This window comes from Elgaria multicarinata, chromosome 2 (assembly GCF_023053635.1).
Source record: "Elgaria multicarinata webbii isolate HBS135686 ecotype San Diego chromosome 2, rElgMul1.1.pri, whole genome shotgun sequence".
NCBI lineage: Eukaryota > Metazoa > Chordata > Lepidosauria > Squamata > Anguidae > Elgaria > Elgaria multicarinata.
This window is the reverse complement of record NC_086172.1, coordinates 182,440,621-182,467,370: the sequence shown is the minus strand read 5'-3', so window position 1 is coordinate 182,467,370 and position 26,750 is coordinate 182,440,621. Positions and strand designations below refer to the sequence as shown.

The following is a 26,750-nucleotide window of genomic DNA, read 5'->3' as shown; positions in this document are numbered from 1 at the left end:
AATTCAAGCATTGGTTGCTGTAATGATATGGGAGTGTGGAGATGAAAAGACAACTTTATAGGGTTCAACTGTAGGACAAATGGAGATGACTTGATATTGAGAGAATTGCTGTCAGTGACCTGATGCGAAGGAGCAAAGTAAGAGCCAGCCTGTGTCTCAAAGCACCTGCACCAACCTACTCTTAGCACGAGCAGAAGCTGGAAAGCATTCCCAGAACAGCTGGAATGGGCAACTTGCCATTATATATTTGTCTTGTTTCCTTCCTCTTTTGTCTAAGTTGTTGAGAAAGGACTGACCCCCCACACACACACTCCTTGTCCATTGATCCAACCAAAGTTTGCAAGAAAGTATCAAAACGATTAAGAAATATTGAGAAAGCACATTTAATACAAAAGTATACTGTTCTTTACACAAGGAACTTAAAAGACCCTTTGGTATTAGGAACTCTTCTCAGAGGCTTTATTGTACAATAAACTTTAAAAACATTATTTTGCTTTTAAAAAATTCAAATTGTCTCCTCCTCTCTGCAAATCTCCCTCAAACTGGTTGGGTCAAAGGGGAAAACAAGCAAACCTGGCAGAGCTCTTTGTAGTTTGAACACCACAGCAGCAAGCAATGCTACTCGGACCTAGATGGCCGCTTAAAAGAGCTCTGGAAAGAAGTCAGAACTCAAAAGCCCATTTGCAATTCAGTAGAAACCGGCATGATGAACCCTTCAGGCTCTGAGGCAAGTGCCTGGACCCATTGGAGAACTGGCCTTCAGCAGAGGAACCCGTGGCGGGATGAACCTGAGGCAGTTTGATGGCTGCCTGGCTAAGTCGAAAAATATAAGTCGTCCTCTTCATCGGACTGCGTTCGTTGATCCACTTGGAAGAGCTGCCCAACCCCAGCAGAAGCCAAGGCGTCTACAACAGGAGAGAGGGTCTGGGTTACCAGAGGAATTGTGTTCAAAGTGGGAAAGCCTTCTGGTTCTATGTGCTTTTAAAGTTGTAATCTGGATTTTATGGTTTTAGTTGTAAACTGCCCAGAGAGCTTAGGCTGTTGGGCAGTATAAATATATCATCATCATCCAGTCCCAAAGTGGAAACTTGAGAGTTAACTAGTTGAAGGATGAACTGATAGGGGAGGGAGAAGTTCCGGGCAGCAAAAGGGGACCAACTAAATTAAGTAAGGAGAATGGTTTTACAGGGATTCTGATCTACCAGTTTTGGAAACTCTGTGGTTCCTTAGTGGCAATGTTTGTACGGGTACAGTCGAGTGGTAATAGTTACGGATTTTAGCAACTGGAAATTGGCATTTAAAATTGAGATCTCTGACCAAGTAAATTCTCTGCGGGGAAAAGAGGCTCAGAATGGACGTGCTCCAGTAGATGCCAAGCCTTGGCTATGCGGCCACTAGTCGCCATGAAATGCCACAGAGGGCAGCACTAGGAAGGACCCCAGTGCAGAACCAGCCCCCTGAGGAGCCTGTGAGGCTGGCCCCACACCTGAACCGTGCTGACAGGAACTGCTTCAGGGAAATGGCCAGCCCTTGATGTACACACTGTTCTCCACTGCCTTTCTAGGATGCCAGCCGACTCTTCGTCTGTACGGGCCACTGCTTCTGGCCCTCACTTGGCACTTTGCCCCCTTACTCACATCACGCACAGTTCCCTGTTGGTAGCTCTCAAAAAGGGAAAGCCGTTCCTCACACGGCGGGTGCAAGTTGCCTCCTTCAGCTGACCATGATCAGTAGAGGAAGGCCTTCTGCTCTTCAGACCACAGCTATTAAATTCCCCTATCAGGCCAGGGCTTTTAATACTCCTGTCCAAATATAGGTCCCAGTGGAGAAACCTGTTTGCTCTTAGTGCAGACCCAAACATGACCAGGAGGGCACTAAAAAAAGCACAGAGACCTGATATTCCTAGAGGGTCGCCTCTAAAGAGGCAGAGCAAGCAGCAGAGGTGCTCACCTTCAAAGGCAAAGACGTTCCTTCTTCGAGACGTAGGAGTAGTGAAAATGGTCCCAGTCTGATAAAAACAAAGGAAGTATTATTCCCCAAAACAGGAGCTTCTTGGAAAGGCTCAGCAATACCAGGTGTTCATAGCAAACAGGACAACTGCCCAGAGAGCTCTGGCTGTGAACCGCCCAGAGAGCAATATGGTATAGAAATGCAATAAATAAATAAATCACACCAGAACTTAGATCTGGACAACCCCAAAGGGAGTGAAACCAGCAGGACATCGGGGGTGGGGAGGGTTAGATTGCTGAAGTTTAGATTGTCTGCCGATTCCTATGTCAAAATGTCAACGAGCCACTTTCAAGTGTGATACAGGAGTCCCATTTTGTTAATGAAAACTTTTTTTATGAGTTGACGTTGAAGACAGGATGCGAAGAAATTCTGCATTTTATCTGCTTGCTTATATTTTGCAGTGTTTGTATTCCATAAGTGTCCTGAATTGACATTACAGTGTAACTGAGTAGATCAGATGCCTGGCTTTGTTATGGTAAATTGGGCGTAAGTCAGTTATGGCCGCCTTGGATATGGTTACTCTAGAAGGGAGGCTTCAAGCAGATGATTTGAAAATTCTGGAGCAATTCAGTTTTAAAGGGGTAGGATGGGGGGTGGGGAGAATGCAGTAATAAATATATTAAAAAGAAAGATGCAGGAAACTTATTTGCCCTCATATTTAATAAGCAACGGGAAACATTACCGATTTCTTCTTCACATTCTGCCATGTGCACTCCTTGCCTTTGATGTTCTTTTGCATGTGGAAGACACGCCTTTCGCAGGCGTTCCTAGAAAACAAAACATTTTAATTGTCCTAATGAGAGAGTATAGGCATGTGATCTGTTAGTGACGGAAGACCAGAAGGGGCTGGAGCAATAGCAGGGCTGCAGGTGATTTCCTGCAGGTAGTAAGAATGACCAAGAGGGAATGTGGCTAAAAAGCCGCAGAGAGGGAGAGAGGTGGACAGAGGGGCAGCTAGGCTCCGTGGCTGCCTTCACTTCGGGCCCCTCTGTGGACTGACTCCTCCCCCTTTCAACAACACTCTTCACCGTGCTTAGAAATCCCTAACATTGCCTTCCTCTTCCCCAAGTCAGAAATTCATTCCAAATTATAAAAGCTCTGCTGTCAGAATGGTGCCTGCCTGAAGCCACGTGGAGTACCCACCTGTCCAGGGATTCCAGCATGCCAGGGCTGATGTGGTCACCCTGCGGGGTCTTTGTCAACGGAAAGATGGCTGAGGAGGGCGTGATGGGATGGCTGTCCTTGAGCTGGAAGACGTCTTCCTCTGGGACTTTGCAGAACTGTGGCAACTGCAGAGCACATCCTTGTTAACCCCAGAACAACAGTGTGTCCTGTCTGCCTTAAGTGTCCCAGCCCAAGGCGGATTCTCCCTCCACTACCTCCTACTGCGCTTCTGGCACAAATGGGTGGAGCTGGGGCAAGGCCACACAACATCCACATACATTTGAGCTGCTCAGGGAACCAAGCAGGCAGCCAAAGAATGCTCCCTGTGAGAGAAGGCTGGCTTTACCATCTCACACAGGCCTGATTGACAGAGCTGCATGGGTGGGCAGAGGGCTGGAACGCTGCTATGGAGGAGGAGTCCAGATTATGAAGAACCTAAGGGAGCAAAGGCAGGGGAGGGCAGGAAATTGAGGAAGGCGTGGGAGAGGCCTAAGAGGCGGAGGAGAAGCTGCATGCAAGTAAGAAACAGGACAGCAGCGTGCTGCTGCTGCTGGGCAGAATTCCAGAATTGCCAGTGAGCCGTTGGTGTGTTTTCATGGAACAGTTTTAGTCACTAATGCTTATAGCCACAAGCCACTCCCGATAAATGAGCAGTGAGCTGCAACCCTATTGCACAGTAGCTAGAGCTTCCCAGGCCCCCGGAAGTGCTTGGGAGCTTCTAGCCAAGTAGTACGAGTCCACAAGTTTTGAACTGATCTCAAATGTCAGCCAAAATGGACAACTGCCCACCTGTCTTGCTTTGGAGCATCTCTAAAGCTCAGGACAAGGTCAGGGGTAAGCCCCCTCCCTGGTTGTGAAGCTCAGGAGGAGGGCAACAATCCTGCTGAGATCAGATGGCTCTCGATAGAGGGGCAGTAAATTCATGGACCCCTCTGTACTGCATGCCAGCCAGAAATGTTGGTATTGCATGTGATCAGTGACATTTACTTTTGTGTTTCTGTTCTGAAAGGGGGTGGCAGCAAAGATGTCGTCGTGGTTGTCCTTGGGCATCTGTTCAAGGAAGTTTCGCATCTGCTGCTTCCTTTTCAGCGTCCCCACCTTTGCAGAAATTGCCACTGGCTGCTTTGTCCCCTCCTCTGCCAACAAGTATGAAACACAAACAGAGACCAATGTGGTGATGCACTTTTGTAAGGAGGGAACTTTCAGCCCAAAGTCACAACTCTTGAATGGCCTCAAGGTCGTGGCTGTGGCATTTCGTCATCCACCCACCCCTCCACGCTGCGCTTGAACACCACCACACAAACATACAAGTTTTGCAAGCTATGTTTCAAGACAGAATTAATACATATAGAGGAATCTCTCTCAACAGATAAAAAAGAAATGCTCTCAGCCTACCAAACACCCTCGCTGTCTCCGTCCCCAGAGTTTTCATATCGTATCAGTACTCTAAAGTTCAGACCCAAAATTAGTCCTTCCCCATCATAAAGCAGTAAGTGACCACCGTTGCATCCCATCCCCAAGGATCAGCAGGGGCAGGAGAGTGAGAGACAACCACTAGGCTCGTACAGAGGGCCTACTCCGACCTCCGGTTTTGCATGCTGCCCCAACTAGCGCCTGGGAACTTGCCTGGCCTCACACATGTGGGAAGACAGGCGCACGGTCAAGCCCTGTACCTCGTTCTTTCTGTCTTCCGTGCTTGGAGGTCCTCTTCGGGGCCTGCTTTCTGCCTTCTTGCTCTGCCATGTACCTTTGCTGGCATTCCTCCGCTGTTCGTGTCCCCACAGCCTCGGCTACATTCAGCCAGAAGCCATTCTTGTGTTTAGGAAAAGAAGCCACAGCCCTGTAAATCATGAAGGACTCACTGAAGCATAACTAGATCACTGCTGTTTGATTCCTGTATGAACAGTGTGCCACGCATTGCAGAAAACTCAGAAGGAGCATTATACCTAGAGGAGAGCTTACAGTCTACCTTATCTGCAGCAGAATGGAAAGGAGAAGAAGGGGTCAGGAATTTCCAGTGAAGCAGAGTGAGTAGGTGGGTGGAGCATCATTTATTAGGGCTGTGCAAGCTTTAGGAGTGGGCTACAAAAATCCGAACCCCAACGGCCATTTTATGACGAATCCACCATTTCCCCTGCACCGCTCAAGGGACCTGGCCCTGTAGTAAATTCCTACAACTCCTAGGATGCACTGCCTGGGAGGGAGGGAGGGACCTACCGGAGCCCCAGGAACAGCACAGTCCAGTCTTGGTCCCTGCGATCGCCACAGCTGCTGCTGCTGCTGCAATCACCCAGGCGCTCCAGTGATCGCCCAGCCGCCTGAAGCACGTGGGCAGCGGGGCAATCACGGCAGCGCCTGGATGATCGCAGCAGCAGCAGCTGTGGCCATCGCAGGGACGAAGACTCGACTGCGCTGTTTCTGGGGCCCCGGTAGGTCCCTCCCTCCCAGGCAGTGCATCCTGGGAGTTCTATGAATTTACTACAGTGCCGGGTCCCTTGAGCTGTGCGAATCCATCATAAAACGGCCATCAGGATTCAGGTTTTCAAAGCTGAATCCCGAAGCTTGAACAGCCCTGTCATTTACAGCACTGCTGAGAGGATGTGCAAAATATGATTTGCAAGGGATTTTGTATACTATAGGAACACTAACTAAGAATGAGGAAACAACAGGTTTTACTCGTCTTGCACTGAAGGAGCCCTTAAGTCAACTCTAAAGAGCCTCCATCCAGATGCACTGCAGCTTTATAATGATCAAGCGGCACCACTTGCCTGTGCAGCTTCTGCAATTCTTCATCGGTCCAAGCTTCGTGAACATCCGGAAGAGAATCCACGGCCTTCCATAACAGCCCCTTGCCGGGTGTCTTTCCTGCCACCGCCAAGGATTTTGCACGGCTGGAAACTTCCCCATTGACTCTTTTACCAGCAACATTTGCCTTTTGTTCTTTGGGCTGAAATTCTCCAATGCTTGTTTCGTTTTTGGACTCCGATTCAATGACATACCTTCTGGCATTCCGGATCCCCCTGAGTGCCCCATGCCTATCCCACCTCCGAAGCTCAGGAGAGCCGCTTGCCACATCAGGAGAAGAGTTCTTATCAGGCAGCTCCTCCAACCTGCCGTTCTGGCCAGAGTGAGCAGCTTTCGTCTTCCTGCTCTGAGAAGGAGGGACTGCAGGACTCTCTGTTCCCCTCGGCTCAGAAGCCGGCTTTTTTGCATGACTTTGTTCCCTGTTGAATGCCTCTCTTTTGAGAAAGGGTTGCGTTTTCCTCTTGATACATAGCTTATCTTCGCTCGACTCATCTTCACTTGTGCTGGGCAAGGTTTCCACAACTGGCTTATTTTGGTGGACTCGTTCCAGTGATCTTAATGGGTATTTGCAGGTCTCTGGCTCCCCATCAAGCAAACTTTTCCTGTAGCAATTCATTTCTATTCCCCGCTTTGGTACATTTTGATTTCTTCTGCGCTGGCTGTTATACTTTGAATCATTTTCATTCAGCTTTTTAAGGTTCAGGGGTGTCAAAGTAATCACAGCCTTTTTCTTGAAAACATCAGCAATGGTAAATTCATTGTCACTTTCTTCAGACTCTGAAACAAAATGTCGTCCGTTTTGCTTATTCCTAGGCTCAAATTCTCTGGTGACCCTCTCAGTTCTTGCATTACTTGGTCCTAGGGAAAAAGAGAGAGGCCAGGCCTGTTCAGATAGCACACTAAGCCATGGTTAACCACCGTGGCTTAGCGTGTCGTCTGAACAAGGTCATTCTCATCTTACACCTACATTGCTACCATGTTTCTCTTCAAAAGACAGACATACAGACACACAAAGTGGGTGACCCTAATAAAGCCAAGCTAATAACCGGAAGTCCATCCCTAGAGCGGTTCGATTGGCCTCTTGTCTTGTAGTTTTAGGCAAATAATTTTTTATTTTTTAAAAAAATGTTATTACGCGTTGGATATGGTTTGAGTGCTCTTTCGTTGTAGTTTCTTATATTGCACATCAATTATTTGTTTAATTTTGTGGATGTATGCTGGCTTGGACTTTCTTTTAAAGGGTGAAAGGCAGGGTAGAAATAATTGCATAAATAAAACTGTAACGCTAGTAGCCCATAACTGAAGAGTGGTGGCCAAGGGCAGAACCCTTGGACCATCCCCTCTGTTAAGTAGGGCACTAAATGCCATCCAGCCGTCCATCTGGCCCACATCAACACTGCACCATACCCAAGGCAGAGGTGAACAAACGCCCACCTCCTCCTCCTCCTCCATCTGACCTGTGGAAAATCCTTCCTCGCCTCCACGCCCATCTCAAAACAGACGTCAGGCCCTTGGCGGGTGCAAATCCCATCCTCCACCATTTATACATTCCCCAAGGGAAGTTCCTTTGAAGTCACCCCCACCCATCATTTCACCTCTAATGACTCACAGTTTTGAGACAATAACTTCAAGAGGTAGGTAAACCCTTGTGTCAACTATTTTACCTTTCTCTTGGCTTGGAGATACTTCGTCAAGAGCCCTAATGTCACACACTCCATTTTCCTTTGGGGAGCTGAACTTTTTCCTGTTCTGAGGCCGAGCACTGCTCACTGTCTTGAGAAAGAAGGCAACTAAATGTAAGCAAACAGAACCGCATAACTTCAGACAATGCCACTGAGTGAAGTATTGTACAAAACCTAATAAAATAATGATCCAATAAAACCCCATTACGTCTCCCCTAAAATTGAGCAACAGCAGTTAACAGCATACAAGAAGCATGGTAGTTTTTTTAACGTTCTGAAAAATGGGGGGGGGGGGCGCACTCACATTTCCTGGGGGAGAGAATTCTATCAATGTAGAGCCACCACCAAGACCCTGTCTCCGATAACCATCATTGCCCAGCCAAAGAACAGGGGCCTCAGTGGCTGATTTTAAGGCCTAGACAGGTTCATGTGGATGCAGGCAGTCCTTCAGATAACCTAGTCCCAAACCTTTTAGGGCTTTCGTGCACAAATCCAGCATTTTAAACGAAGTATCAGTGAATAGGTACTAAATGCTTGAACCCACCAGACTTCTTACTGCCATATTATGCACTAATTGGATGTTCTGAACTGCCTTTAAAGGTAGCCCCCATGTAAAGTACATTACAATAATCCAGCCTGGACATAACTAAAATGTGGGTCACGGAGACAAGGATGATTTTTTCTGTATACAGCTACAGCTGACAGACTAGCTGGTAAAATGCATTCCTGTCACCAGCACCTCCCATCAGACACGCTGCATCTAGGGCCATCCCTGGACTGGGTACCTGGCTCTTCAGGGAAATGGCAAACCCCACCTAAGACAGGGCTCTGCTCCACACTCAGATCAGTGGATTTCCCAAACCACAGGACCTCCATCTTTCGTTTGTTCACCCTCATCCAGCCCAACCTGCCTCCAGACATCTGTACAGGACTTCTACCGCCTCCATTTGTTCCAGAATAGTGAAGAGCATGCAGGAGGGAAGAAAAAAAAAATCTTACAGGAGTCAAGTAGTTGGTACCCCCTTTGGTCACAGTGACATTTAACGCCTGATCAACAAGTATCCGTTCGCCACACCAGAACTGCAGGGGTGGCTTAAGAAGCCGGCCGCTACGTGTGAAACTTTTGTCATGGTCATCCTGCACAGGGGATGGTTTTGGCTGCGCACCTATCAAGACAAAGGGGGGGGGGAAGCCTCCTTCAGCAACAAGGAACACGTCCCTCTTCCTCCTAACTAGGTGTTGGACAAGAAGAAATCTCTCCATTGGACACGTACAGCTACTTCCTAAAGCCTTAGTCAGCTCTTTTCTTAACATGAAATGACTCCACCGTTACAACAAAGGCAGTGGCTTATTGAGGCAGCAGCCACGAGAAATGGAAATTCCTACCAGGGGCTTATTTAAAATAGGTAACATAAAAGGGCGTTTTCTGCCGCGTTGGCACGGCTCTTATGTTCTTAACCCATGCTCAGAGTTGTCGTTGCCTCTTAAACCAAGCAAAAGACACAGCCCCCTGGGTTTACTGTTGTAAACCGCCCAGAGAGCTTCAGCTGTGGGGCGGTAAATGTAATAAATAAATAAGTAAATAAATAAACATCTATCTCCTTCACAACCTCATTCGAAGACTCATTATGTTACTGCATGATGAGCTAACAAGCCACCTCTGCATTTAGTATGTTCATTCCCGAAAGCAGCCAGCGGAGTGGCGTCATAGCCACGTATGTCAACAGACGGAGAGCCCAAAGCCTTTGCTACAGATTCAGTGGCTCCATTTCTTTTCCTATCACTTAACACAGCCTTTCTCAACCTGGGGCGCTCCAGATGTGTTGGACTGCATCTCCCAAAATGCCCCAGCCAGGAGAGCTGGCTGGGGCATTCTGGGAGTTGTAGTCCAACACATCTGGAGCGCCTCAGGTTGAGAAAGGCTGACTTAACAGATCCTGGGACAGCAAAACAGGAGGCAGGACCTGAAAACCCCAAACGTTACCCATTGAAGCTGTAGAAATGCCATCCCCAATCCAAGCCAAAAGGAGATGCCTCTTTATTTTTACATAACGACTGAATAGCTTTTATGCACACACACACAAAAGCAGCTATGATCACAAACGCTGTTAAGCAAGTGAAGAGTAACAGCTATTAAAGAGAGACTTCAGTCCTCCAAGGAGAATACACCTACCATGCTTATTATTTTGTGGTGCCAATACTTGATAAGTGGTGTTTTTCATTTTAGATTTTCTCCCAACTTTGGGGGGCAAATCTTCCAGTTCTTCGAAGTCCTCTGTCTCCACAGGATCCTCTCTTTCATTGCTATCCAAACTTGAAGGCAAGGCTCTCTGCGCTTTCCTAGTATTGAGAGGTTTTTAATTTCAGTTTCTGTTGTTTTAGATCTGTTACAGTATTTTAAATCTTTGCATCGCTGCTAGGTTTTTATTTTTATTTTATACTGTAGTTTTAAACTTTCAAGACTTTCTATTGCATTCTATCATGTTATATGTTATGGTTTTAATTGTTGTGAACTGCCTGGATTGCTTTGGCTATTGGGCAGCTTAGAAATGTAATAAATAAATACATTGTGGGGAGAAGAGAGCCCAGAGAGCCCTGGCTATGGGAGCGGTATATAAGTGTAATAAATAAATAAATAAATAAATAAGGATTAATAACTGCAATCCCTTAAAACGGACAGTTCAAGAACCCAAAACCTCATCTACAAAATGTTCCAAGAGACTGACACCACCCGTTATCCAGCAATGGCGGATGCTTTCTAAAGCCGCACAAGTGTTTCGTGAAGCCATAAGCAGTCTAAACACTCTGAGGCCACACATGAAAGGCAACAGTGTAGACAAGGATTTGTCAAGCTTCCCCCAGAAACTTTTCTACGCAACTTTCACACAGACTTGACATTCTTATTAACTATGAACAAAAACACAAGGACATATGTTTTCAGCTACATTTACCTCTTCAGAGAACCAAGGAGATCTTCAACGTACATTTTCCAGTTTCTTGGAATTCCAGATGAAAACCTCTTTATGAACTTAGCTGGAATTCCTGTTTGAAATAAAAGGTATAGCATTCGGACAACTGTTATGTTTCAGACAGTGTGCTTCATTTTTCAAACTTTTGGAGAAGATCAGAACAGGAATAACCTTAAATTTTAAGGAAAATCCCAGCCCATCTCAAATCACAACTGTAGTATTTGCGCGCTGTTCAAGCCAACTCCAATGTACAAAATTATAAATTTAATGCGTCCAATTCCAGGAGGGAGCACCTGTGTATGGAAAACCCATGAAGGTTAGTACCGAGGCAATGGGGGGACACAGATCAGGTTTGATGAGAATGGAGATCTGGCCACACCCCTTGAGATGCCGATGTAGGGAAAAAACACACACCAATAAGTGTGAATGCTAAAAAGAGAAATCAACTCTGGTGCTTGATAAACGTATTAAAAACTATTTTATTCTTGAAATCCAAAAATGCTCTGCTCAACGTTTCGGACGTATCGTCCTTCGTCAGGAGCTATAATAAAATATACAGTTCTTTTAAAAAATAACAAAACAGGAACAACACCCATGCATTAATGGAACATTTCATGTAGAAACCTCAGCTACTCCTATCTACAGATTTTGTAGTTGCCACAAGTCATGGAGACTAAAGGTTTTTCTAGGGACATTTTCGTCCTTAGAATATAAACTATTACAGTATTCTATGTGAGGCATTGCCAGGGGGAAGTAAAATATCTATGGCAAGGTATCAGTAGGGGAAGATAGTGATTGCATATAATCAGAAATAAGCCATTAACAGGGAGGTGATAAGTTAAGTTAGAAAAGCTTAGATTTTTGAAGTGAAAAATTTGTGGACTAAGGTCAGCAAACTATATTATGTAATCCTGGGGCGGGATAAGGACAAAAGTGTCCCTAGAAAAACCTTTAGTCTCCATGACTTGTGGCAACTACAACATCTGTAGATAGGAGTAGCTGAGGTTTCTACATGAAATGTTTCAGTAATGCATGGGTGTTGCTCCTGTTTTGTTATTTTTTAAAAGAACTGTATATTTTATTATAGCTCCTGATGAAGGACGATACATCCGAAACGTTGAGCAGAGCATTTTTGGATTTTAAGAATAAAATAGTTTTTAATACGTTTATCAAGCACCAGAGTTGATTTCTCTTTTTAGCATCCACACACCCCTTGAGAACCAGAATAAGTAAAGCTTTAGTGCAAACAAAAAGGCTTATTTTAAACTGGCAGGAAAATGCAGTACTTTGTAATGTGGCCTTTAGAAGTTTGTACCTCTACGTGGATATGTGCACATCAGGCGAGGCGTCCCACAGCTGAGATGAAGCGGACCCTTTAAACCCCACCGGCTTCCGCCGGACGCAGCTGCCAAATGCAACAGCCAAAGGGCTTTGCTGCAGCTCCTTCCAGCCTCTAGCGAGGGTGGTGAAACCACATATGCACCTCTGCAGCCCATCAGGACCAGGAGGGAGCCTGAACAGATAACATCCCCCACAGGCAGGAGCGCAACGTGGCACACGCGGCGCCTGCGCTTGGGGCCATGTTTCAGACTGTGGTGGTGACAAAGCTCCCAACATGGAGAAACGTTTGCTACCAGACAAAACGCTAGAGGCTGAGCACTTGAGCAAGCAGGGCAGAGGAGGCTGCGGCAGCACAATAAGTAGCACAGCCCAGTCAGCAAAGAAAGCTCAGCCTCCCTGGAGAGAGAGGCGGGAGGGGTGAAGCCTCCTCAGAAGCCCATATGAATTCCAGGCTCGTCATCCATCTCTTCCTTGCAGTGAACATTCAAGTCCTGTTACCTTCCTTCTTCATGGTAGCTGCATCTATACGGCCTTCTAACAGGTAGGCATTTCCAGATGAAGTTATAACTCGGTTGCGTGCTATCCGTTCCACTATGGCATTGCTATGCCAGCAAACATTCATACCTCTAAAATGGAATAGACGAAACAAAATGTTCTATAATTAACCGGAAAAGAATTTAAGGAATAACCAAAGGCCACCTCAACACTACTTTCCCTTAAGACACAAGTCAGATAAGTAACAATACAAGACAGGGAACTCGGAAACTTTGGGTTGGATCCAATGTCGCCCATCTACCAGCGGAACCTAAACTGCTGGCGGAAGAGATTCTGTCTGTTCCACCAGCAGAACCTGGGGGCGGGGGAAGGAGGAGCGCAGGTGGAAGCCTGCTCACACAACATTGCATTTAACCCTTTACAATATCCTTGCATCAAGACATGCACCTGACTTGATATCAGAAAGATTCACAGCAATGATTTACCTACTGAGATCTCACTACTATGGAGACAATACATGTGCGCTCCATTATATATTACGGGGCACGCCTTTCATCCCGTGAAGGAGATAGATTTGTTGCATGTTGTGGTACACATGCAGTTTTCTATATGAAGCAACAATTACAGACTGTCTTTCCATTTATTATTAGCTATTGTGTTGTTGTTTTTAATCTAATGGGCATAAGGCAGTCCAGAGAGAATTATTAATGCTAGACGAATTGGGAAGCCAAAGTTGGTAAATATATATATTATATATATTTACCCAGATATATATTCACCTTTTGTTGGTAATCTTAGAAGAAAAGGAATTCAGTTCATAGCCAAAGCTAACTAATAGTAGATCGCAAGCTGAATATGAGCCAACGGTGCGATATGGCTGCAAGAAAGGCAAATGCTATTTTGGGCTGCATTAATAGAAGTATAGCTTCCAAATCGCGTGAGGTACTGGTTCCTCTCTATTTGGCCCTGGTTAGGCCTCATCTAGAATATTGCGTCCAGTTCTGGGCTCCACAATTCAAGAAGGACGCAGACAAACTGGAGCATGTTCAGAAGAGGGCAACCAGGATGATCAGGGGTCTGGAAACAAAGCCCTATGAAGAGAGACTGAAGGAACTGGGCATGTTTAGCCTGGAGAAGAGAAGATTGAGGGGAGGCATGATAGCACTCTTCAAATACTTCAAAGGTTGTCACACAGAGGAGGGCCAGGATCTCTTCTCGATCCTCCCAGAGTGCAGGACATGGAATAACGAGCTCAAGTTAAAGGAAGCCAGATTCCAGATTCCTGCTGACTGTTAGAACAGTACGACAATGGAATCAGTTACCTAGGGAGGCTGTGGGCTCTCCCACACTAGAGGCCTTCAAGAGGCAGCTGGACAACCATCTGCCAGGGATGCTTTAGGGTGGATTCCTGCATTGAGCAGGGGGTTGGACTCGATGGCTTTGTAGGCCCCTCCCAACTCTGCTATTCTATGATTCTATGATAATTGTTCGCATCTGCAATGCAATGCTGTTACAACTTAATATCAAAATCTCCACCTTCTTTAAACTCACAAAATGTAGGCTGGAAAGTACAGAAACCAAAGATTACCAGAAGCGTAGATAACAAGATTTTCTAGAAATGGTAGAGGTGAGGTGACAATCTCTACTCTTGTGTGTGACACCAGCCACAGAGGCAGGAGAACAAGGAGAAAAGGTATCTTCCCTTTGCCTCAGGAGGAGCCAAGGATGCAATCTGGGCTCAGCTTCCCACGCGGACTCCTTTCAAAGCAAGAGTAGCAGCCTCCATCCCTTCCTCACAATAGGAGAACTCAGGGCTGTCCAATGAAATTGACAAGCAGTAAACCCCACAGTGCAAGACGAAAAGACATTTGAACTTAGTTAAGAACTAGAGTCACTCACCTCCGTTTTCCTTCCAGGCATACAGCAGTATAGTTGTTGATCACCTTGAGTCTCCATCTGCTGATACAGATCGTCTGCTGCTTCTTTAAAAACCAAATTAGGCAAATCATTGATGGCTACTAGAAACACAGTTTGATTAACCAATTCCTGATGCTTACATACACAACTGCAAAAGCATATACACTGAGCATACAACGGAGCAGTGGTGGCCCAGTCTCATGCTGGCTGCATGTCACGGTACCCCTGTCACTGCCACTCCGCTGTAGGCTGGCCCAAAACACACGATCTCTCCCCCAATTCTGTGGAGTATAGAACATGCACATTTTGGTCTGGTACATGGAGCGTTAGGTTGGCACCCAGCGTATATTGCATTTAGTGTGCAAGCAGCCATATAATCCCATTCTCTCACTGATCATTTCTTGTGCATGCACGTACTAGGGGTGTGCTCTGCTCCATTACGGATCCCCAGATCTGAAGTGGAGTGGGCCGATCTGGACCTCCGAAGCCCGGTTGTGGAGAGGAGAGGAGGAGGTCCGGATCAACCCGAAGCGGTTCAGGTACGATCCGGATCGGGATCCGAAGCGGTTCGGGGAGGGGGTGCACAGCCCTAGCACATACACAACCCCACACTTGTGAACCTTTGCATAAGCCTTTGGTGAACTGGGGAATACCACTCTGCCATCATGAACATTTGTTCACTTGACAACAGCAGCACTGAAGTGAACCAGGAATCCATTATATTACAGACATGTATAAACAACAACAAAATAGAAGCATCTTCAGTTTCAGCAAATACCAAATACATTTCCCAGGGGTTCACTAAATTCACCTTCCCTGGGGCTACTTAAGACCTCCATGTCCTGAGCGAAGACAGAAGAGGAGACGCCTACGCCAGGGCGCTCAGTTCATGGAGGAAGGTCAGTTGGGCTGAGGGGACGATATTCGGCTGGGAGAATTTGGGTTTTTGGTAACGTTTGTTTCAGCATGTAAAAATGTATTGATTGATTGCATTTCTATACCGCCCAATAGCCGAAGCTCTCTGGGCAGTTCACAAAATTGCAAACCACCTTGGGTGCTTTGGCAGATAGGCAGTATAGAAATGAATAGATAATCTATTGATGAAGTCCATAAGACAAGAAGGTGGTCCAAGGCAAACCAGCCTCAAAAGCACTGTGTTACAAACCAAGAATCCCAAGGCTTTGCCCGTGTGGCATCTGCCTGTCCAGTGGCAATCTCCTTGTGAAAGGAGACTTTGGACATACAGTATGACTGGTAAAGGAACTGCTGGCTAGGCTTTGGGCTACCTGTTAGGAATTGCAGAATAAGTCTGCAGAAAAACTGCAAATACCAATTCCTAAAATTGGCCCTAGGTGATAAAACTACCTCAAGGATGAGTACAGCCTTGTAATTTAACACTACCTGCCTCGACTCCTTTCCCCACTAATTAGGTGACTTCATGCTCACTGCTACGTGCACAGCCTCCCTAGGTTATAATGCACGGCTGCCTTATAACAACTGCGTGTGTAGCTGATTCTTTTTTTCCTTCTAACCACTGGCCCTTTGAAGTTAGTTTAGAGAAACATGTTTCCAGTTCTCCCTTCTACCATTAGAGCAACTAACTTAAACAGTGAAAAGAAAGAGCTTGAAGTGTGGCTCTCATGGTGTTAGCGGTATTCAAGGTGTGTGAGGGAAGATGTGTGGAGCGCTACGAAAGCTGTATGCTCTGCCACTTATTTATTTATTGCATTTTTACACCGCTCAGGAGCCGAAGCTGAACTGGGAGCTGGTGTGAATTGAACTGGGAGCTGGTCTCGCAGAACTCAGGTTGCTGTCCAGTTTTCCTGGTCACAGAGGAGTTTGCTTGCTGTGCTTCCTCTTCTCGCAAACCAGAGCAAGAGTGGGGAAAGCGATTAAGTAGAGCAGGGGACATACAATAGACGGCAATATTTATGCACCTGGTGTTTAATACTTCCTCAAATATGCTTAATTGCCACTGTCTTAAATGACGCTGTCCTGATGGGCCGCTCACAATATAAGAGGCCAAAGTGGTTCTGAGGTGCACCGACAGGGCAGCCTTTCTGCACGTCAGTGGAGGCATGAAAATCAGGGACGTAATCCAAATAAAGCAGGATGGTTACTGAGCCTTTCAGATTTCCACACACGGAAACCGCCACCACCAATGAGAGAAGATGATTTTAACGCAGGACAACCTACCTCCTCTTTCACATCACTGTTTGCGTCACTGGAAGGTGCCTCTAAGAGCACCTTGGAATTGGCCCCTGCTGGTTTTCGCTTCCTTGGTATGTGGACTTTTGGAGTAGAAAAAACAATCTCGCACATGTGTTCATAAGGCCTTTGAGGCCCAACGTCCAGCACTTGCTGTCCCTTTTGGCCAAGCTGCGGGCTGCATTGGTGCAACACTCTTCCGCCTTGAGGAAGCCTCCCAGGTGCTGTTCCTTCCAAGGGCTTTTCAGGTTTAACACAATGATACCTCACATCCGTCGCACTGACCGCCATGTCAAAAGTCTCATTGTCCACTTCAGCTGTTTCTACAAGAAATTCATCATCTTGACCAACAGCTGCATTTAGACACGCTCTATTAAGATCATTTAGTTGTTTGGCTGAATCCAATGTGATTAAAGTTTGCTTCGCTGGAGGTGAAGTAGGGACATTTTCCTTGGCTTGGCAAAATGAGTCAACTACTACAGAGAACGTAAGAAACACAAACTGGTAACTCACATGTCAATGTTAGTTAACACGCATACATACAGCCCAGATTTTGACCCCTACAAGCATTCTGTTTAATTAATACTTGTCTCTCCTCAAAGGGTGCGCTTCCTGGACCCCACCTGCCTCATCCCAGATGGCAGAGGCGCTCAGAGGATGACCACAGCATATATAGTGATGGCCACCAATTTGGATGGCTTTTTAACAGATTATACAAATCTATGGATGATGTGGCTACCAACATGTATTAGTCCTGATGGATCAGGGTCAGCATGCCCATGTGCACCAGTTCCTGGGGAACATAGGCAAGGGTGTGATTGCACTCATGTCCCACTTGGCGTCTTCTCACAGGCAGCACATTGGCCCATGTGGGAAACAGGATGCTGGACTAGATGGACCTTGGTCTGAGGCAGCTGGGCAGCCACCTGTCAGGGAGGCTTTAGGGTGGATTCCTGCATTGAGCAGGGGGTTGGACTCGATGGCCTTGTAGGCCCCTTCCAACTCTGCTATTCTATGATTCTATGATCCAGGATGCCTCTTCTTACATATGGGCAGGTTCATGTGGGAGCATGTGCGCCTTTAGGTTCCTCCAACAAACCATTTTGTCCGACTTCAGACAAAATGACAAGCTCCTTCCCAGGAGTTGGTTATGGAATTGTGTCCCACATATGTATGGCACGCATTGCGATTTTAAAAAGCCACCATGATTTAAAGCCACGGTGGCTTATTTTGATAGCAATGACTCTGATCAGGAGTATTCAATACTATATGCAGTGCAAAGTAGAAAAATAAATGCAAATAACTTGATATTTCTATGTTACTTTGACGGAGAAAGAATAAAAATGGAACATCCTTTCCCATCACTAGGAAAGAATATTTCCTTCAGTGTCTGCAAGGTGCTTCTGTTGCAGCCATTACCAGGAGAAACATATATAAAATCATTCACAGCATGTGGGGAGAAGTACCTCTTTGCAACAGTTTCTGCGGCAACTTCCGTTTCATGCGGGAGAAAAAATTGTGAGGTGATTCCAAAACCAGAGGGCCTGTTACTGCATGGGACACATTTTTCGTTGTTGCAGTACTGAGCACTGAAACAGAAAATGGGACAATTCTGTCAGCTTCTCAAATCCATGGAACAGTGGATCTCAACAGCCAGCGAGTTAGAATGCGCATTGCACAAGGCTCCCAATTTATAATTTCCATGGTAACATTCCACGACAAACTATCCTAATTGAGGAAACCCAAATAAGCTTCTGAGGGATGCCAGGTATTCCCTGGAACACAGTTCAAAGAACACTGGTTTATCCCTGCATTTAAAAATTACTTGACCTGACCAACTATTTCCCCACACCACTGTTGCAATGTTGGCCAACACTTTTTTGCTTGCATACTGCTGCTGGCAGACCCTGGACCTGCCAGTCCGCAGACGGAGAATAGGAGATAGATTATTCAAATGTGGGTTAAAGCAGACATATACGTGCAAGTCAGGAATGTGCAGGGGGTTAAAAAATAAAAATGTAACGAACTACAAAGTACTATTACAGTAGGGGAAAGCAGAATATGTAAAAGTAACAAATGAACCAGTAAGGGACTCACTGAAGGCAAATCTAGAACAAATCAATACTCTACAGCAAAAGCTTGTGAATGAGAATGGGGGTGGTTTGGCCAATGGCTTCCACTCCTGGCTGGGAGCCGTAGCCAAGGGTGATAGCTGAAGAGCCATATTTGCAGCTATACCTAACACATCCCAATGTGAAGCTCCTGACAAAAATGTTTTCTTGGAAGGAACGATGCAACGAACCTTTTTCCACGCTGACTCCTCCGAGAGGCTCTTCAGCCAGCCTTTCCTTCGGCTTATCTTCAGGCACTTCTTCTTTTTCTTGTCTTCCCAAAACAGCCAGGTGCCTCTGAGGAGTGAGAATATAATCTGTGGTGCTGTTTGTACTTTGTAATTTTTTTTCTAGAGGCTTGTTCTGCAGTTTGGCCAGAGCTGCCCGGGTCTTCATCCTTGAGAAGACTTTCGCTGGAGACTCAGGGGATAAAGGCTCGCAAGCTTTACGTTTTAGGAAGGCATGTCTTGACGGTGGCATAACTTCGTGTTTCGGGCAGGAGGAAAGTGGGCCCAATCCTTCTTTAGAAGCTGGCTTTATCTCACTGATGTCAAGGAATACTTTGGCATGACTCCCACCGCGTATTAAAGTGGATTCCAGGTTTGCCCCCCTGTTAAGTCCTTTTCCTAAGCCGGCGAGGTCCACTGAAGGACAAATAGCTCCTTTTGCAGCTGAATCAGAAGTGCAGTCCCCTTGAAATTTCATGAAGTCCTTTAAAGGCGTGCCTCCAGGGATGTTGCTTAGGCAAATGGCTTTCAAGGACATCTCTTCTCTTCTCTCAGAAAGAAGTAGGGATGTTCAAAGGGAGACAATAGATTCTGCCCTAGACTCCCTGCAAAGGGAGGGGGGGAGAGAATGGGATTAAAAAGGAGCACGTCTGAACAGAAGCAGCCATTTCATATGACATAAGACATCGAGGCTGGACATCAGGAAAAACTTCCTGACTGTTAGAGCAGTACAACAATGGAATCAGTTACCTAGGGAGGTTGTGGGCTCTCCCACACTAGAGGCCTTCAAGAGGCAGCTGGACAGCCATCTGCCAGGGATGCTTTAGGGTGGATTCCTGCATTGAGCAGGGGGTTGGACTGGATGACCTTAGAGGCCCCTTCCAACTCTGCTATTCTATGATTCTATGAGGAACCAATTGTGTCACCAGGGCATCCCTGCACCAGAGCTGGGAGACACCTAGGCTCGCCTGGTCTACTCCTCCCCCGCTTTTTTGTTGTTGTTGCTGCTGGATCTCTGCGATGCAGGTTTTGCTAGATCTCGGTCTCTTAGGGAGGGTTTTTTCCATTTTACGAGAACAGGAGCTGCTGCTCTTTGCTGCTGCAGCAGAGCCGATGTGGGTCGACCGGCCCAGCGCCCCCGCTGTCGCTTAGGGTGCGAAGCGCCTGTCAGGATCGGGCCGAGGAGGGGGCCCTGTCAGCGCAAGGACCCTCGCGAGCCGGGGGGGGGAGGCGGCTGAGTGGAAGCCAGGCCGCCGCCGCCGCCGCCGCCGCCGCCCCTTCGCCCACCCTCGGGGGCCGCTCGCGCGTCTCAAGCCGTCGCCGTCGCACCCCCCAGCCCCCCGGCTCTACTCCTGGTACCTCAGAGACACCAAAGGGAAGCAGAAGCGGGTCAGAAACGCCGCCGGGGGGCGTCGAACCAGGGGTTGAAAAGCAGCGCAGCGAGGACCATCATGAGGGGATTCGAAAAGGAGGGAGGGAGGGAGGGGAAAGGACGGGGGGGGGTCGTGGCGCGTCGAAGGGCAAAAGGAGCGGAGTGCGACCCCCGGGACGGGGGAGGGGTCACTGAGGGGGGAGCACGGCCGCCCCTCCCCCCCATACCCCCCCCACCCTACTCACCTCCCTCAGGCCGCCGCCGCCGCCCTCCCGCCCTCCGTTCCTTCCCTGCTCAACCGCCGCGTCGTTCAAATCCGCCGCGCGCCGCTCTGGCCGCCGCCGATTGGCAGGAGAGCGCGAGCGGAGGACCGGAAGTGTCGTCGGCACCGTTCGCCATTTTGGAGCCTGGCGAAGCTTCACCCAACCCAACCACATGCCAGGCCGCGGCGCTGCAAACCTTGAGGCACGCGCGCGCCGGCCCGGCCCGGCCCGGCCCCTCCCCTCCCCTCCCCTCCCGCCGGCCCTCCCTAAGCGGTGGGCGTGGCTGGAGGCTCTCTGCGGGGAGGCGGCTGCCTGCTTGCCTTCTGCGTCCGCCGCGGCAGGGTCCCCCGCCCGAAGAGCCCTACAATTCCCAGCGTGCCCCAGCCAGCACGGCTCGCGAGAGGATGCTGGGAGTTGTAGGAAGATTACTCCCACCCCGTCTCAACGTGTGCGGGCGGGGGTTTGCGCCCTAGAACCTGTGTGTGTTTCCTTTCATAAACTGGAGCAGGCGTGGGTGGGGTGGGGTGGGGGGCAACCCAGAGGACAGGAAAGGAATCATGGGCTCAAGTGACAGGAAGGCAGATTCCGGCTGGACAGCAGGAAAAACTTCCTGACTGTTAGAGCAGTACGACAATGGAACCAGTTACCTACGGAGGTTGTGGGCTCTCCCACACTAGAGGCCTTCAAGAGGCAGCTGGGGGGTGTCTACACTACTGCTTTTAAAGCGCTTTAAAGCACTTTGAAAACGTTTTGAAACCTGTATATGCAGTGTGTCCTGGGCCCCAACAGTTGTCAAAACTAATATAAAGCACTTTAAAGCAGTAGTGTAGATCCCCCCGCCCTGGACAGCCACCTGTCAGGGATGCTTTAGGGTGGATTCCTGCATTGAGCAGGGGGTTGGACTCAATGGCCTTGTAGGCCCCTTCCAGCTCTACTATTCTATGATTGCGTCCAGTTCTGGGCTCCACAATTCAAGAAGAACGCAGACAAGCTGGAGCGTGTTCAGAGGAGGGTAACAAGGATGATCAGGGGTGTGGAAACAAAGCCCTATGAAGAGAGACTGAAAGAACTGGGCATGTTTAGCCTGGAGAAGAGAAGATGGAGGGGAGACATGAGAGCACTCTTCAAATACTTAAAAGGTTGTCACACAGAGGAGGGCCAGGATCTTTTCTCAATCCTCTCAGAGTGCAGGACACGGAATAATGGGCTCAAGTTAAAGGAAGCCAGATTCCAGCTGGACATCAGGAAAAACTTCCTGACTGTTAGAGCAGTGCGACGGTGGAATCAGCTACCTAGGGAGGTTGTGGGCTCTCCCACCCTAGAGGCCTTCAAGAAGCAGCTGGACAACCATCTGTCAGGGATGCTTTATAAAAAAACATGATATGAAATATACATTAACACGGATTAAAACATAGGGTCATAGTTCCTGCGTGGGAAGAAATTTGTCTTAGCCATGTTGAAATTTTCTTTTAGGGCCATAGGATGGCCACCCTCTCCACCTTTGACTCAGAGAAAGCATTTCATTTATTTAGTTTATTTATTTTATTATTACATTTATATACCACCCCCCATAGCCGGAGGTCTCTGAGCAGTTTACAGAAATTTTTAAAATTGACATAAAAACGAGTAAACAAAACTTAAAATTCAAAAACACAGAACATATATACATAAAACATTAAAAAAAACCTATAAAATAAACATGTGGGTATTTATTTGTTTTTATTTATTTATTACAGTTTAAGTATCAGGCTTCCCTCTAAAGAATCCTGGAATTATAGTTTGTTTGAGGGTGCCAAGAATTCTTTCTTTCTTTCTTTATTTATTTATTACATTTTTATACCGCCCAATAGCCGAAGCTCTCTGGGCGGTTCAAAAAGTTATAACCACAATAAAAAGAACATGTTAAAAGCACAATTACAAAATACAGTATAAAAAGCACAATCAGGATAAAACCACGCAGCAAAATTGATAAAAGATTAAAATACAGAGTTAAAACAGTAAAATTTAAATTTAAGTTAAAATTAAGTGTTAAAATACTGAGTGAATAAAAAGGTCTTCAGCTGGCGACGAAAGCAGTACAGTGTAGGCGCCAGGCAGACCTCTCCGGGGAGCTCATTCCACAACCGGGGTGCCACAGCGGAGAAGGACCTGCTCCTGGTAGCCACCTGCCTCACTTCCTTTGGCAGGGGCTCACGGAGAAGGGCCCCTGTAGATGATCTTAAGGTCTGAGCAAGTACATATGGGAGGAGGCGTTCCTTCAAATAACCTGGCCCCAAACCGTTTAGGGCTTTAAATGTCAATACCAGCACTTTGAATTGGGCCCGGACCTGGACTGGCAGCCAATGAAGTTGTAAAAGGACTGGCGTAATGTGATCTCGCCGGCCAGTCCCTGTTAGTAAACGGGCTGCCTTGTTTGTACCAGCTGAAGCTTCCGAACCGTTTTCAAAGGCAGCCCCACGTATAACGCATTGCAGTAATCCAAACGAGAGGTTATCAGAGCATGGATAACTGTAGCGTGGCTATCTCTGTCCAGATAAGGGCGCAGTTGTTATATCAACCTAAGCTGATAAAAGGTGCTCTTTGCCACTGAGTTCACTTGTGCCTCAAGTGACAGTTCTGGATCCAAGAGCACCCCCAAACTACGGACCCGATCCTTTAGGGGAAGTGCAACCCCGTCCAGGATGGGGTTGTAATTAAGATGTTCTGCTATATGCCTGGGCAAAAAGGAAGGTCTTGACCTGGCGCCGGAAAGATGGCAGCGTTCATAGTACTGGTCTTGGAAAACTCTCTCCCCCGCCCCGTGCCTCAGTGTCTGTAAGGCTAGGACTCTTATTATGAAGTCTAAATGGTGCTGTCCATCTTGAAAAAGGCAATGGGTCATAGAATCATAGAATGGTAGAGTTGGAAGGGGCCTGTAAGGCCATCAAGTCCAACCCCTCACTCAGTGCAGGAATCCACCCTAAACGGTATCTTTAACAGTTGTTGTTGTTGTTGTTGTTGTTGTTGCTATTTGTATCCCACCTTTTGCGTAATACTGGGCCAGTTGCATATGGAATTGTAATCCTGGACATTGTGGGTGGGCTGCACCTCCACCACCACCAGGTTCTTCCCCCTAAAGAGAGAGATTCGTGGGCAAGGGAAGCAAGTATCTCCTGCCTTGTTTTGGGCCCCCAAGCCCTATCAGCCCCAGCTGGCATGGCCAGTGGCACTAGGGAGCTGTCGTCCAGGACAACCGTGGAGGAGCATCAGATTGAGGGAAGACAATCGCTCCAACCAAGATTACAATCTCAAAAGACTCGATGCACAAGGAAAAAGAGTGGGTAGGGAAGAGGGGAACGAATGAGACAGTCTTTTAGCAGGGCTGGTGGAATGGTCCTGCTTCCCCTCTCACCAGTGGTGGCTGGTGGCTCTGATGTCAGTGGGGCAGTGAATCCGCTCTGGGTTTCAGTCAGAGCGCTAAAGGAGCTTCCCAAGAGCACTTTGGATAGCTTCTTTAGAGTTGTGATTGGTTCTGACTGAAACCCAGAGCGGATTTACTGCCCCACTGACATCGGAGCCACTGACTCTACTGGTGTAAGGCCTTGTACAGCCCTGCCCACATGTTTGTGAAGGTTTTGGACAGCCCTGGCTGGGGAATGCTGGGAACTGTAGTCCAACACATCAGGAGGAGGCCAGTTTGGGGAAGGCCAGCTGCTATTGCTCTGTCCTGGGGGCTGTCTATATGTGCTCCAAGCCCCGCGGTGGCAGAGAATCTGCGCCGCATCAAGATTTCCACCATATGTCTTTGCTCCATGACCGATCAGGGGGGCGGTCCTGGCAGAAGGCAGTCTGAAATTGGTTGCCAGAAGCCAGAAAGTACCTGGATGCCCGCCAGAAACCCCACGCACCCTCCTTGGCATGGGGATTACCCAACACCACACCAGGTAAGCAAAACCGGGTTTAGGAGGAACGCAAAGCCAACTCTGCACCGTGGAGGCAGCCCATTGGTTTTCAACTGTGTTTTTGATTGGCTGTTTATGTCGTTGCTTTTAAATGATATTGCACGCTGCCTGGCCTTGGGAAAGGCAGGTTATGAGCACGTTAAATCAGTCAATCGATCAAGGGCGTGGCACCAGGCTACATGAAAGACCTCCTTCTCCCATACGAGCCTGGCCTGGTTCCTGAGATCTTCTGGAGAGGCCTTCAGAACTGCGTTTGGTGGTGACCCGAGAGAGGGCCATTTAGAACAGCCTCCCAAGGAAGGGAAGGTCCCCTCCTCCCCTGAGGCCCCTCCACCAGCAGGCAAAGACTGCTTTATTTAAAAAGGCCTTTAAACTGGAAGTGGGTCTGGTGGATTGGGTGCTGTTTTTAAAAACAACCTTTCTGTAACTGTTATGTTCTTATTCCATTTTAATGTATTGTTTTAACCCATTTTCATTGGTTCTGTAAGCTGCCTTGAGAGTGCCATTGCGTGGTAGAAACTAAATAAATAAATGTATTTTCTCTCCTGCTCAAGCAAGCAGGTGGCCTTCGCTCGAGAATTTTGTATGGCTAGAAGCTAAAGGTCATTCTTTAAATCAGCATGGCAAGAGCTAGAAGGTTCTTCTTCCAGTGAGCAGGGAGGGCTTTTGATGGCAGCTGGATGCTAATAAGCCTTAGAGCATCAGATGAGCGTTTTATTGCACACATGTTGCTGGGCACTCACAGATTTTCACAGGTCCCTCTCACGATGTTGTCTGCCTCCCAGCAGTCTCTCCTCATAGGGACTGGGGAACGCTGCTTTTGCACGACCACAGGTAACCGTTTGCAACATGACAGAGAAGAAGATTCCTTCTCTGTGGTTCATTCATCACCCCCACCCACAATTACTCACACAAAAGGCCCCAAACTTTCCCTTTCTCCTCCCCAAACAACGTTAAAACGACCAGAACCAGCACACAGTTCGACGAAAGGCAGAAAACTTGACAAATGGCCCTGCATTTTTAAATTTCAGGGTGTATCACGCCGGCTTTTCGCTTCCATTGCACCACCCAAGATGGCATCAGACCCAGACCCCAGAGAAAGTTGGGATCCATTTTAAGAACAGGAACGTATTTCCTTCCCATCTCGACAAAGGCGATGCGTGACGGCCAGGCTCAGGCCGGTCACCGCGCCGTTTCCGCAAAGCTGCCCAAAACAACGCAATGTTTCAATCGACGTCGTGGCACCGGGAAATAAGACCTGTAAGCCGAGTCGCTCAAAAACAACGCCCCAGAGCTGAAACCCAGTTAAATAAATTTTAATTGATTGATCATATGAGTTTCTCGATAAAGCGACTGCTCTCTTGGTCAAATGAGCTTTCTGGGTAAAAAAAGAAATACTTCTGGAAAAGGCGGCGGACTGGATTCAGTTTCGCATAAATATATATAATAAAGGTAACAGAAGTGTATTCATAGCATAATACTTTTTTTATTTTGAAAAAGATCTGCTTCCCTATCAATGGGGCGATCTGGGGGAAAACTTGTGCCAGTCTCTGAAGAGACTTTGCCAGCATTCTTTCCGTCGAGGGGGAAGAAGGGAGAAGGGGGTCTCTGTCCCATCCAGCGCCACCGCCGCCTTCTTCGCTTCAGCCCTCCACTGGGGCTCCTGCTCCTCCTGCTCCTCAGGGCTCCTGCAAGGCAGAAACACACGTTAAGCAGGGGGCTCGGCTAGGTAGTCCCCCATGGGCCTACCACTCCCACAGTCCACCTACCGCGCCCCGACGATCCAAGTGGCCGGGGCTCCGTCTGCCCCCTGACGGAGTGTTGTGGCCATGAATGCCAAGGCATTATTTTATTTTATTTTATTTTATTTTATTTTATTTTATTTATCTATTTATTTATTTATTACATTTCTATACTGCCCAATAGCCGAAGCTCTCTGGGCGGTTCACAAAAAAGTGCTTGGCGTTCATGGCTTAGGCGTTAGCTAGCTTCATGTGGGGTTGGGTAGGCCAGGAGTTTCCCCCCACCCTGCTTAGCAAGCCGGACTCGAAAGTCAGACTTGCCTTCTGGCTGCAGCTGCCTCTGGGCTCCCCGGCTGAAGTGAGCCCCAGGTGAGCCCCCAGCCCCATTATATACTTTGCCTGACTGACAGGTGGTCTGTGATGTCACAAAGCCCCCCTGGGGCAGCCCTCACAAAGCCCCCCCTCCCCCCTCCCTTGAATGTGTGTGTGTGTGGGGGGGCTTT

At 47.7% G+C, this 26,750-nt stretch overlaps 2 protein-coding genes and 1 long non-coding RNA gene across 3 annotated transcripts in view; 1 reads left to right on the top strand and 2 right to left on the bottom strand.

The window, feature by feature from the left end:
- FKBP3 (FKBP prolyl isomerase 3) overlaps positions 1-26,750 on the bottom strand; it is a 431,114-nt gene that overhangs the window by 88,650 nt on the left and 315,714 nt on the right. The gene's annotated exons all lie outside the window — the stretch shown is intronic.
- Positions 526-19,521, bottom strand: MIS18BP1 (MIS18 binding protein 1). Its single transcript, XM_063118511.1, has 15 exons — positions 18,894-19,521; positions 16,580-17,067; positions 14,366-14,445; positions 12,470-12,597; positions 10,613-10,703; positions 9,835-10,001; positions 8,661-8,827; positions 7,644-7,752; positions 5,943-6,837; positions 4,848-5,014; positions 4,162-4,310; positions 3,154-3,299; positions 2,693-2,777; positions 1,951-2,008; positions 526-905 (listed from the first exon to the last, which is right to left on the bottom strand). Exons 1-15 carry the CDS (start codon positions 19,465-19,467, stop codon positions 814-816), a joined length of 3,396 nt encoding a protein of 1,131 aa, XP_062974581.1. The 5' UTR covers positions 19,468-19,521; the 3' UTR covers positions 526-813.
- LOC134413631 (uncharacterized) lies at positions 24,419-25,834 on the top strand. The gene is made up of 2 exons (XR_010026555.1): positions 24,419-24,487; positions 25,537-25,834. It is a non-coding gene; the product is annotated as an uncharacterized LOC134413631 (long non-coding RNA).